This window comes from Danio aesculapii, chromosome 1 (genome assembly GCF_903798145.1).
Source record: "Danio aesculapii chromosome 1, fDanAes4.1, whole genome shotgun sequence".
Lineage (NCBI taxonomy): Eukaryota > Metazoa > Chordata > Actinopteri > Cypriniformes > Danionidae > Danio > Danio aesculapii.
The window spans coordinates 26,661,657-26,674,073 of NC_079435.1; the positions used below are offsets into that span (position 1 = coordinate 26,661,657).

Sequence of the window (12,417 nt, forward strand, 5' to 3'; positions counted from 1 at the left end):
TCTTGGTGATAGGTTGCAGCTGGAAGTGCATCTGCTGCGTAAAACATATTCTGGATAAGTTGGCGGTTCATTCCGCTGTGGCAACCCCAGATTAATAAAGGGACAAAGCCGAAAAGAAAATGAATGTATGAATGAATGTTTGACAACTGATAAATTGTCATTTATGGCACATCTTTTTCTGGCTCAGTCCCAGCCATAGCAGGAATAGGGTTGAGCAATGTCGAGCAATCTGGCATCGTACGATGTCTAATATGAAACATCACGATGGACCATGGCATCATTGTCGTAGGCGGCAGTGAATTAATTATTTATGAATAATTAATTAATTCAGAACTAATTAATTATTTGTAGCCTACTGTTTTAACTACCTGACCCGCATGGTCTTTGTTTTACTCATAACCAAATCATAAATAAATAAAGCTGTTACACACAAACTACCACCTGTCAATCACTTTTTCCGTCGGACTCTGGCATGAACAGACATTTTGTGATTTGTGTCTTAATAATGGCATCAACAAACTTGGTTGGTAAAAAAAGTGCACAACCAACAGGAACAAACCAAAATTATCTAAGGTTTTCTCTTAAATTACTAAGTACAAGCTTGAAAGCGAAAGATTAAAGCAGTGTACTGATACTGTGACACGTTACCTGATAGATTCAAAAGACAGAAGAGTCATTAGATTGAGACAAGATTTATTAAATATCACATTTAACTATAGTGAGACGTGATCCAGCGGTACATCCAAGTTAAACGATCTGACGTGCACTGCTCTCTGGGGTTTTGTGCTCAAAGCACCCGCTGACTCCTGGAGCTCAGATGCGCACATATGCTGCAGCGTGACAGTGTGTGGTCATGTGATAAGGTTTTTCAGCAGTATAGTGTGGAAGGAAGGCTTTTTTTTTTAAATGCTAGGTGAAACACCAGTGTGGATGTGGATCGTTTTCGTTCTAAAAACAGTTTTAAAACTAAGACGTATTAGTGTAAACGGGGCCGTGTGTGAGCGGGTTGCCGATGCGACGGGGGCGGGGCGGAGGATCGCGATGCCGGCTCAGCATTAGGATGTTTATCGGCCACTGGTGATGGATGATGGTATCATCTATCGACTCAACCCTAAGCGGAAAAGCAGATTTGAAGTTGACATACTAAATGTGATCACATGCGATCATACCCATCAAAAAGGGTTCAATTTAATTAGAATTAAAGTTTAAATGTAGGGTTACATTCTGTACAAACTCTTCCAGACACAGGTGTTATCAGTAATACCCATTTAGTATCATATACAGTCAGTCTCTATTTTTCCAGAGGATGAAATCTCTGTAAACGTTAATACATGAGGCCCCAGGATAGGCATTTATAGTCAGCTTTAGAAAAAGGGCAGTGATCGGACATACTCCACGCCGTTCTCTTTCATGGAATTGATTTAATAATAGCAGCTCTTCTATTAGAAGCTCTTCTGGGCTGTGGGATCACACTTGGTTGCTTCATTCAAATTGCTTCTAGCCTTTTGACTGGTTTTAATGTCTTGGAAATTCTCTCGATGGTGTTCACAGGAATGAAAGGAGGTGAAATTGAATTATTAGGACCTGTGTTAATAATTACCCTTTAAGAAACACTCTGCATACATTCTGGATCACTAGTGCCGTCTCAGCGACCTGCTTTAAATGCATTTGATTATAACTAACTTGTTATTTTTTTTCCACATAAAATTGTGTGGGTTGGATTGACCTGGGATAAATATTCTTAGAATGAACAATTCATTCAAAGGAAATTATATGAATTCATTTTCTTAACTGCGGTATCCTATGTACCGTACATACTGCACATTAGGTGTAAGATCCAATGGCAAACATTACTTACCCCATTTATTGGGTAGGTCTTCCAGCTCAGCTCTCCCAGCACAGCAGTTGTGTCCAAAAGAACCACTAAAGAGAAAAAAAGATGACAAATAGCGTCACAAATAAGGAACGTGTGCATTAAAACACCTAGAAACATCTGAATTTAAAATCTCTAATGTTTTTATCTTAATATTTAAACCTTGACTCTTACACTGCCTCTCTATCTCCAGGCCTGTAACCAGGGGGGTTCAGATGGTTCGAAAGACCCACCCCCTACTGACAAAGGTCCAAAATTTGTCCCATACCTGAGCATATTTGTCTTATTTTGACTGCCATGTCATCATAAATTGTGAAAATTACCTTGTGAAAAAGGCTTTAAGACCAAGCGGAATCCTCGGTTGGATGTCGCTTCAGAGAGACTTCAGCTAATCGGTTTTTGCCAATGCAAAACAATTATTTTTTTTGTGAGTCTAACATCCAGATGTGAAAGAAAACATACAATCTGACGTAGGTGAAGTCATCTTTCACTATTTACCTACTGTATTTGTGTTAAATAGAGTAAACATTTCAGAAGTTATGTTTATTCTAAATCCTGGGCCTCTTTCTTATAACCAAAAAATGGCCAATAAAAATGTGTAAAGCGCCAGAAATGGCCCATATTAAGAGATTAAACCCAACCGTCACAGTAGCATGGGCACTACCTTAGAGGGTGGTACAAGCTCCGCTATGTAGTTAATGACCACCTACACCTCCCCCTTCCCTAAACCCAACCGTCACAGTAAGATGGGCATTACCTTAGTAGGCGGTACAAGGTCTGCTACGTAGTTGACGATCGCCTACACCTCCCCCTACCCTAAACCCAGATGTCACACTAGCATAGGCATTACCCTAGTGGGTGGTACAAGGTCCGCTATGTAGTTTACGATCACCTACACCTCCCCCTACCCCAGGGATGTCAAACACAATTCCTGGAGGGCCACAGCCCTGCACAGTTCCAACCCTTATTCCAACGCACTAAACTTTGCTGGGCTGCGGCCCTCCAGGAATTGAGTTTGACATCCCTGCCCTACCCGAAACTCAACCCTCACAGTAGCATGGGTGTTAACCTTAGTGGGCGGTACAAGGTCCGCTACGTAGTTGACGATCACCTACACCTCCCCCTACTCTAAACCTAGCTGTCACAGTAGCATGGGCGTTCCCTTAGTGGGCGGTACATGGTCCACTACGTAGTTGACGATTGCCTACTTCATCAAGCTGCGGGCTGCAGCGAGGACATCTTGAATATTAAAGTTAATTTTAACACTAATTAGGCTATTGTTGTTATCTATCAATTTTCAAATATACTGTTTTAGAACAGAGGCAACTATTCAAATGGTCAAATACAACAAAAAGGAAAGTTGTGCTGGCTAGTTTGTTATTTGTGTAATAAATAACAAAATTTTTTAACAGGTTCCTAATTTTTTCCTAATGATATATGATGTAATAAATTTGTATTTAAAAAAAAATCAGTTTTTTCGTATTTCTTTATTCAACATTTTAAAGAAATATTTTTGGTTCATGTGGTTATGATCACGACGAGCTAATGCAGCAAAATATAATAAAATAAGGTTAAAATATTACTAAAATGCATCATTTAAACCTCACAATTAAATAGAAAATGAGCCTAATAACTGAAAAGTCCACTTTTTGAAAAAACTAACAAAAAATTACCCCTTTTAACAGGCTGGCTACAGGCCTGATCTTGATGATAATTTTTGCGAGAGGTAACTCTTACCATGTCCAAACTTGTTCCTGAAGAGCTAGAGTTCTACAGAGTTCAGCTCCATAGCTAAAAACACCTAAACCAACTACCAAAGCCTTGCTGTGTGTGTTGGCACATTAGGAGCTAAACCTGTTGCCCCCCAGAGCAGGATTGAACACCTCTGTTTTAGTGTTTAAACAGGGCTGTCTGCTCCTGCTTCTGGAGGGCCAATCTCCTGTAGAGTTTAGTTCCTACCTTACATAAGCACACCTAAACCAGCTAATCAAGGTCTAGCACAAGTTGAAGCTCTGCAGTGCAATGTACGTCCAGGACAGCGTTTGGCTTTATTCAACATTTTCATGCCCTCAAGTGGTTCTCAACCTACATAAGTGTTTTACTGGGTGTATTTATTCATTTTCTGTTGAACACAATAGAAGTTGTTCTAAAGAACTGGTAGCCACTGGCATTTATAGTACAAAATACCATGATAGCCAGTGAGTATGTTTACATGGACATCAATAATTTGATTTTAATATGACTAAGACAATACTCTGATTAAGAGTCTATCATGTAAACAGTGATTTTTGATTCTGATTAAGGTCATAATGGAACTAAACAGAAATCAGATTAAGACATCTGGAGTACGCTGATTTTAGTCGCATTACTGAAGTGCAGTCCAAAAATGTAAACACCGCAATCAAACTATAACTGTCATGTAGGACTTTTCGCCACATTTTGCGACGGGATATTTCATACACACTATGCTCTGCATCTATCGAGTCAGTGATGGACCACAGACACACACATTGAAAAATGCAGAGTTTGTTTTTCTATTATGCGGCGTGCTGTATTAAATTCCTTTAAAACAACACTCTTCCACCAGTCCTCTAACACGTATTGGCATTCAATACGACAGTTTGTCTCGGGCGCATAAATGAAATGTTTCTGAAAGTGCCAAACTGCAGTTAAAGTAAAAAAATTGAAAATTAAACACCTGAAATTTCCTGAAACTACGGAGGAAACGAAGATAGCATGGTGACGTAACAACATTAATCGATCTATGCGCTATAACAATTAAAATGGGAACATGAAAGGAACATTCAAAGAGTAGCTCATGTAAACACTTTAATCATATTATTGTCTTAATCAAATTAGGGTAAATAATTAGATTACTGATGTCTATTTAAATGTAGTCAATGTCTAATAGTTTCTATCATTCTTCAAAATGTTTTCCTTTTGTGTTTAACAGAAGAATGAAACACAGTAACACTTTCTATGAAGCCCAAGCTCATAATGAATTATAACTCTGCTTATAATTATTTATAATCAAGCATAACTATTCTGTAAATGTATCTTTAAGTAAACAAGATCTATACTGCATTATAATAAGCTACAAATACATGATGGATCAAGTAGAGAGTGAATAAATAATGAGAGAATACTAATTTGTGGGTGAACTCTCCTGTTAATGAGCTATAAACACACTCAATTCAGTGCTTTAGATGAGTGACAATGGTGAATCGAATTCTAATAAAATGGAGGTAGTCACTGCTGCGTGTAAAAAACTCTAGACAGTATGTTAGAAACTGAACATAATAGTCGCTACTGCCATATTAATCACCCTTTTTCCAAAAATCGTGCTGTGTTGCCACTGCTGTACCAGTGACCTTGCAGTGCAACCTAAAATGCACCCCAGGTCTTCCCAAAGCAGCATACAACCATTGCAAATTGTTTCACCAGCAAGGACAAAATGAACAAAATCAAACTACACAGCAAAGCAAACATGATGTCAAAAGTAGATATTTGGTTTATAGACACCAGAATTAACATTGTCGTCAGGGTTTGACAAACACCGCCAACCCAACAATGTGGGTAGATTTGAGCTGTGGCGGGTTAGACAGACACTCCTACTTGCCACTTTGGCTGGATAAAGATAATTTTAAAATTGTAGAGTTCAACAATAAGGATTTCCCAACGAGAGGTCAGAATGATAGATGATAATAATAAATGTGTCACGTGCACGATGAGACACAGGCGATCCTGACGAGGACTTCCGTGTCAAGGCTGATTTGAGGTGGTGTGATGCATGCGAGTGTTTAAAAGTTTCAAAAAGAAGCAGTTCCTTGCACGAAGCATCTGTGCCTGGAAACGTAACTGGTGCAACAAACTAGTGGACAAAAAGTGATGCCACAGTCCTGGTGCTTTTAAGAGCTCCAGGTTTTTTAAAGGTCTTTTTGCAAGCGACATGTCGCTTTCACTTAACATGTCATGTGATCATGCTTTCATTATCGCACATGGTATGTTTTTCACTTGCTTTCTTTTGCCTAGTTATTTTGGGCCAATAATTATTTATTTATTTATCATGTTTGGTGCGGCTAGAGAAAAATTTTGTAAATCCTTAGTGTTGAGCCTTGAAAAGTCATAAAAACTAATTGCAATGACAATAAAACCCCAACCCTATTGCTCATGCTCATTGAGCAAGGTCATTCACAACACAAAAAAGTGAAAGACATGTGGAAATAACAAAATCTAAATCAAGTAATTTTAGCATGCCAACTTCACGTTTTAGGCATGTAAAATATATTTAACAGAAAACAAAATTGTGGCTAGCAAAAATGACAAGTGGTTAGTAATGTTGGAAAACTACTGGCCACAGTGCTCTGTGATCAAAAAAGTTTAATGTCAAGCCTTGATTATTGTGATCAATAATTTAAAAAAAAAAAAAAAAAAAAAAAAAAAAAAAAAAAAAAAACTTCAGTCGTTTCACTGCTTTACTTTATTTGCAATTACAGGAATAAACTAGAACTCTATTAGAGCTCCAGAGTCCAAAAGCAAACGTGTTATGGAAAACAAACAGTAGAAAACAAATTTTCTACTTTAAATCAAAACTCATTTTCTATTAGTAATATGTTTTACGAAGCACTCTATTTGGGAAGGCAATTTTCTCAATATTTGAATTTTTTTTTAACCCTCAGATTTTAAATTGTTCAATTCCAGCCAAATATTGTCATATCCTAACAAAGTATTATCACCAGGAAGATGTATTCAGCTTTTGTGATATGCATAAATCTGATCCCGTAGTATGAATACTGCTATAGCCTTTATAAAATCTTGTGAATTTACTTTACACCAAGTAAACCAGATTCAGGTAAACTGACTGTTGGACCTGAGGAAACCCTAACAAGGCCCAAGCTCTGGGAAATAAAAGACATTGGAAACAGTGTTTATCACGTTTCACTCTCTCACAAGGAACAAAACTGCAGGAATGATTAAAAACTTGCACAGGAACATTTGGAATCACATATGAACTCACAGGAACACCAACAAACACCACAACGACGATCAAGACCAGACCAGGTACTAAACCAAACTAAGGGGTATAAATACACAAGGACTAATGGAACTGATAACACACAGGGGAGGAACACAGGTGAAACTCATGAAACTAACTAGTGGCGGAAAACAGAACAAAAGAGCACATGACCATAACAGAGAAAACACAAGAGCTCATGGAACACACTGGGAAGTCACATGACACAAACACAGGAATACTGGAACAGGACAACACAGAACCTGACAGTGTTAAATTTGAAGTGATTGTTCCTGCTCTGCTGTGGTAAATTCAATAGTTGGTCTCAAATATAGTCATGTTTTGCATATGCTACGCTGGGAAATACAGGAAATGTTTTCATAGAGAAGAGATATGAGTTGTCGTACAAGTTCTTCAGTTTGTTGACCTTGAAAAATTATTTCATGCTCTCAGATGAGTCTGTATTTCTATTTTTCACCCTCTGCTGACACATCTTTTCTTTTGGATTATGTGATTTAATCTGTCAGCTGAGGAATGTTTACGTCAATGCCCAGCATCTACAAATTTACTTCATTTAGTTTCTGTAACATATCAGTGAATTTGGAAATCCCATTCAGATCCCATTTAAGATGAGCGGAGTGTAAGAAAAAAACAAATCTGGCCTTGTTTTGATGTAGTTTATTTGTGGTGATAATTTCTATCATCACATCGTTCAGCTTGGGACTCATCTGTTTAGATGCTAGCACTTCCCAATGTATCATACAGTGTGTCCGTGAACGGTCAGGGAAACGCGCTTGACTAATGCTTTGCTGCCATTCTCATTTACCAGCCATTGCCTGAGCTCCATCTGTGCACATCCACACACATTCCTCTCATTACAGATCAGCCTCAAAGAAGTTCTAGTGCGTTTAAACAATTCATCTGCAGTGGCTCTTTTAGCTGCACGTTTGCAGAATAGCAGAAAAATCCTCCATCAAATCACTGGCACTGATGAATGAGCAGTAAAATAGCCTTTACTTTATGGGTGTTCTGTCATCAGCAGTTGAACCGTTATCAATAGCAGAAGGAAAGATTAATTTCTCTGTGATTTTATGCAGTTTTTACACTGAACTATGGGCAATTTTGTAGGAAGTGACTTGTGTATTTGATCAAAGTTTTTATAATTAAAATTAAATAAAGAAAGGGTGTTGATAAGAAAAATTATGAACTGAGTTTTTTAAAATAAGTTTTGCTATTGTGCATGTGTGTGACAAGGTATGATTGTTCTGCTCCTACTGATTTGGGTTATTAAAGGTGATTTCTGTCACTTCTTTTGTTGTTTAGGCTCAATTAATGAATTCAGAAAAATATAAAATACCAGCCTAAAATATATTTAACCAATATTATAAATTCTAAGTAACAATCAAATAGTCACACAAACACTTGGATAACAGTTTATAGTTTAGATATAAACAATAATGTTTATGGTAAAGATTAAAATCAAAGCAGCTTAATGGTTTGAATGAAGGTTTTAGCAACTACACTGTTAGGCCAATAGGTGGCGACAACCAACCATCAAAAATGTATGTCACTGAATAATTCTCCAATAATGATTGTTGTTTCAATAATGAATTATGGAGTAGTTGTTATGAGTGAGTTATTTAATCCTTAATTAAAAATATGAAAAAATTAAGATTTGTTGCTCTTGGTTATGTTTAAAGGATTATAATGTTAAGTTTCTACATTTAGCATTATCAGCAACAGTAGCAAAGACAGGGTCCCCTAACAAATTATATAGTTTATAAAAAACAGTAAACCATTGTTACTGTTGCTGATAATGCTAAATGTATCAAATTTAGGGATGCACAATATATCGGCATCCATATCGATATCGGCCTATAAATGCTATTATTAACTTAATCGCTATCGATCCGAAATCAAAATTAGGCTGATATCTTTAAGGCGATAGATTACGCAATTGTACAAAACTGCCTGTCTCATGCATGCGTGGGTTGAACTTGTTCAGACTTGTCCAGTGCACTATAAGGGAGCTATGCTCATATTGTTTATTCCTTCAAAGTCCGTCCTTCCCCTGTGGTATTACTGGGCATTAGTAACTCTGTAAGTAACCATATTGCTTCTCATTGTAGATTTGTTTGATAGAGTGTCATTGTGTATTGTAGTTTAATTTGCCTCAGGAAATATATTAAATGTGAAAACATAATAGCAGTGATGCACAAGTGCTAAACAACTCGTTGGGTTGTTTGTAATCTAATATGATTACTTGTTATTATCAACGCGTTGCTTGCCATGTGTTGTTGATGTAAGATTGTATTCAGTTTGATTTTGTTATTAACCTTATTTTTTATATGCAACAGTCAAGTTGTATGTTAATATGATTTGCAAAGAAAAATAAATAATTTATTTTTGGCATGCCTATTTATGTGAAATCGTGAATTTAGGTCTAAATAATCAACTTGTAATTTTGAAATTATTACTTTTTTTTCTTTGAGTAGGCTATATTAAGTTCATAAGATCAGTTCAAACTTTAAAGAAGTTTTGAAATAAAATCAGTTGTTCACTGTATAAAAATATAACATTTTGAAATATTTATACTTATCGGCTAATATATACGTTCAAGAGTTCACACTTAGCTGATGATTGGTAATAAGCTAGTTTGGCATGCTGTCCCGGGAGAGAGCCCTGAGCTCATGAGATCCTCGAGCCCGGGGCTCCCTCCCGTTTGCAGGGTGAGAGGGGAGTTTGAGCTCAGATAGATCTCGAGAACACCCCCCCCCCCCCCCTCCTGCTGCTTAAGGATTGCTAAGGTGGTGTGTTGCTGGAGGAATTTGAATATGGTGCTGATTTGGTTTAGTCAATTTACTTATGTCTCATGTTTTTGGACTGTGGGAGGAAACCGGAGGACCTGGGGAAAAGCCATGCAACCACGGGGAGAACATGAACTCCACACGGAAACGCTGTTCGGCCGGGTAGAGACCCGAGCCAGAGGCATTCTTCCTGTGAGGCCACAGTGCTAGCCACTGGGCCGCTGTGCTGCCCTATAGAGGAAAAGAGGAGGAGAAGGAGTGGAAGAGGGGATTCTTCAAGATGAAGATGACTAAAGGTAAGATGCTTGGTTATTTATACTGAGTTAGGAATCGTCTGTTTGGTTGGTTTGTACATTAGCTTAACTCGGGGCCAGCCGTGTCAATCATAAGCACATGATCCTCTCGAAATAAATAAACTTCACTTATCGGCCTCCAAATCTTAAAAGTTATCGGTTATTGATATTGGACAAAAAGTCCATTAGGTGCAACCCTAATAAATGTAACATTATGATCTTGTAAACAAAAACAACAACAAATCATCTGTTTTATTTTAACCCTAAAAGTGCCAACTTGTAAAAATCTTGTAAAAATATATATTTTTTTAAAAGTGGACAGGTATTTGGCATTTATAATTGTCTTGTTAAATTTAAGTTGAGGTATTTGGGCTTAATTTAATTTTGGACAAGTTCTTTTCGAGACTTTTTATAGCAAATTAAATCTGGCAATATTACAGAGTTATGATGACAGAATTAATATTAATGGGTGAATTATACTTTATAAATACAATAATATATGTTGTTTGAAACAATTTTGTATTACAAATTATATAATTGGCAATACATTATAAATCTATACACAACCTATATATAACTATGTTACTGTACATACATTAAAGTTTATTTTAGTCAATGTTGCAAAGTGACATATCAAACCCCAATGTCCAAATAAACCCCCTTTTTAACATTACACAAAATAAAATCACAACATATTCAGAACCACATGAGTATATGTCAGTATTTTCAGCCAAACCAATAAGAAGCTTTAAAAATCCCAATCCCAATCAAGCTGATGATGCCGCCTTGCCTTAATGCAATTAAACAGTTACACAAAAAGAGCAGACTTACAAGATTAAAGTGCCAACAATCAAGCAATACGGCTCTTAATGGATCCCCTGTGTTTGACATCATTAACAGAAGCAGAGGATACTTCGACAAAAGCCACAGCAGAGGAATAAACAAATTAAACTATCCGCCGCCAATCATAAACGTACACACCGCATTGAGCCTGCATGCTAATAAGATTTCCGCTAGTCACATCCACTGCCCCCAGCAGGTGATTCAACTGGTACTCAAATAAAAAAAAAAATAAATAAATAAAATCATTCGTACACCCACATATGCCAGTTGGATACAATGAATGCACAATTTCCTTTGTCTCTGCACCAGGACTTAATTACAACGTCTATCAATAAAACAGATGTAATAAACTCATGTCTTGGTATGTGTCATTCGCTCTACTTAGCCACAGTTTTGTATTTAAATGTAGAAAAGTAGTCTTTATTTCTGGTTGAATAAACTTCAGCAGTGAGCATGGGTGTTGAATTTTGGCCTGTGTACAATACAAGTGGTCATTATTCTCACTCAGCACAGCGGTCTGTGTGTAAGACAGCTTTTGAATATGTGTTGTAATACTGAGCTAATAATCAGCTTATCCGTCTATGTGTTGTCAAAGAGTTAACGCAATGATCCTCGATGAGTGCCTGTCTGTGGAGAATCTGTAGACAGGCTGAGCACTACTGTTCGCCCTGATCAAATTTGCTTGACAACGCCTGATAATTCTGCCTGGAAGTGATGGATCTGGGGCTACTAACACACCCAAACAGAAAAAAATGTGAATTAGAGGGTAAGGCACTTTGGCCACTCGTTGTAAATCACATTACACCTCAGTCTAGACCCAGTGTCTCTGTCTCCAGTCATATTATCGCTAAATTTCCGCACTTACTTTTCTGCCTGACATTGAAGGGAGATTAAACATGTCTGCAAGCATACTGGGATGGAGTGATCAATTTGTAATGACTTTATTAAGAGATATTCACTAGATAAGGTCTAAAGCCAGTCTATGATCTGAAGTGATTTGGTCTCTTTGGTCTGAAGTGATTATTCTAAAAAAACAAGTCTTTGTCAAAGCCACTTATTTGACCCATATAAGGCAACTGTGATGCATTGGATGTCTTCATTCAGTTGTTTTCTTTCAGATTAATCCACAAAGGAATGAACTGCCAACTTATACAGTTTAAGTTTATATGTTTTGCAGCAGAAGCCCTTCCAGCTGCAACCGAGCACTGGGAAACACCCATACACTGTCGCATTCACACACATACACTACAACCAATTTAGTTTATTCAATTCACCTATAGCCCATGTCATTGGATTGTGGTGAAACCGGACGGAGCACCTCGAGGAAAGCCACGAGAACAAAGGAAGAACATGCAAACTCCAAAATAACCTATTGTTTACACTAAAATAACTTCACAGATCATTTAATAAAAGGTATTTTGAAACCTAAAGTTACTCCAGAGCCAAAAAAAATGGACACACAACATCTTTGTATCTCTCAAAGGTCATATTGGGTTATGAAGTAATGCAGACTTAAATGTGCTATAACAGGGTTAAAATATTCATAAATTTAGTATTTTATTCATTCATTTTATTAATCTGGGGTCA

General features: G+C 37.2%; 1 protein-coding gene across 2 annotated transcripts in view; it reads right to left on the bottom strand.

Moving 5' to 3' along the window:
- epha6 (eph receptor A6) overlaps window positions 1-12,417 on the bottom strand; it is a 248,440-nt gene that overhangs the window by 215,155 nt on the left and 20,868 nt on the right. For both annotated transcript variants that reach the window (XM_056458117.1, XM_056458109.1), the window contains exon 2: window positions 1,859-1,923. In XM_056458117.1, the coding sequence (XP_056314092.1) occupies window positions 1,859-1,923 (65 nt within the window). The remainder of the gene's footprint in view (window positions 1-1,858; window positions 1,924-12,417) is intronic.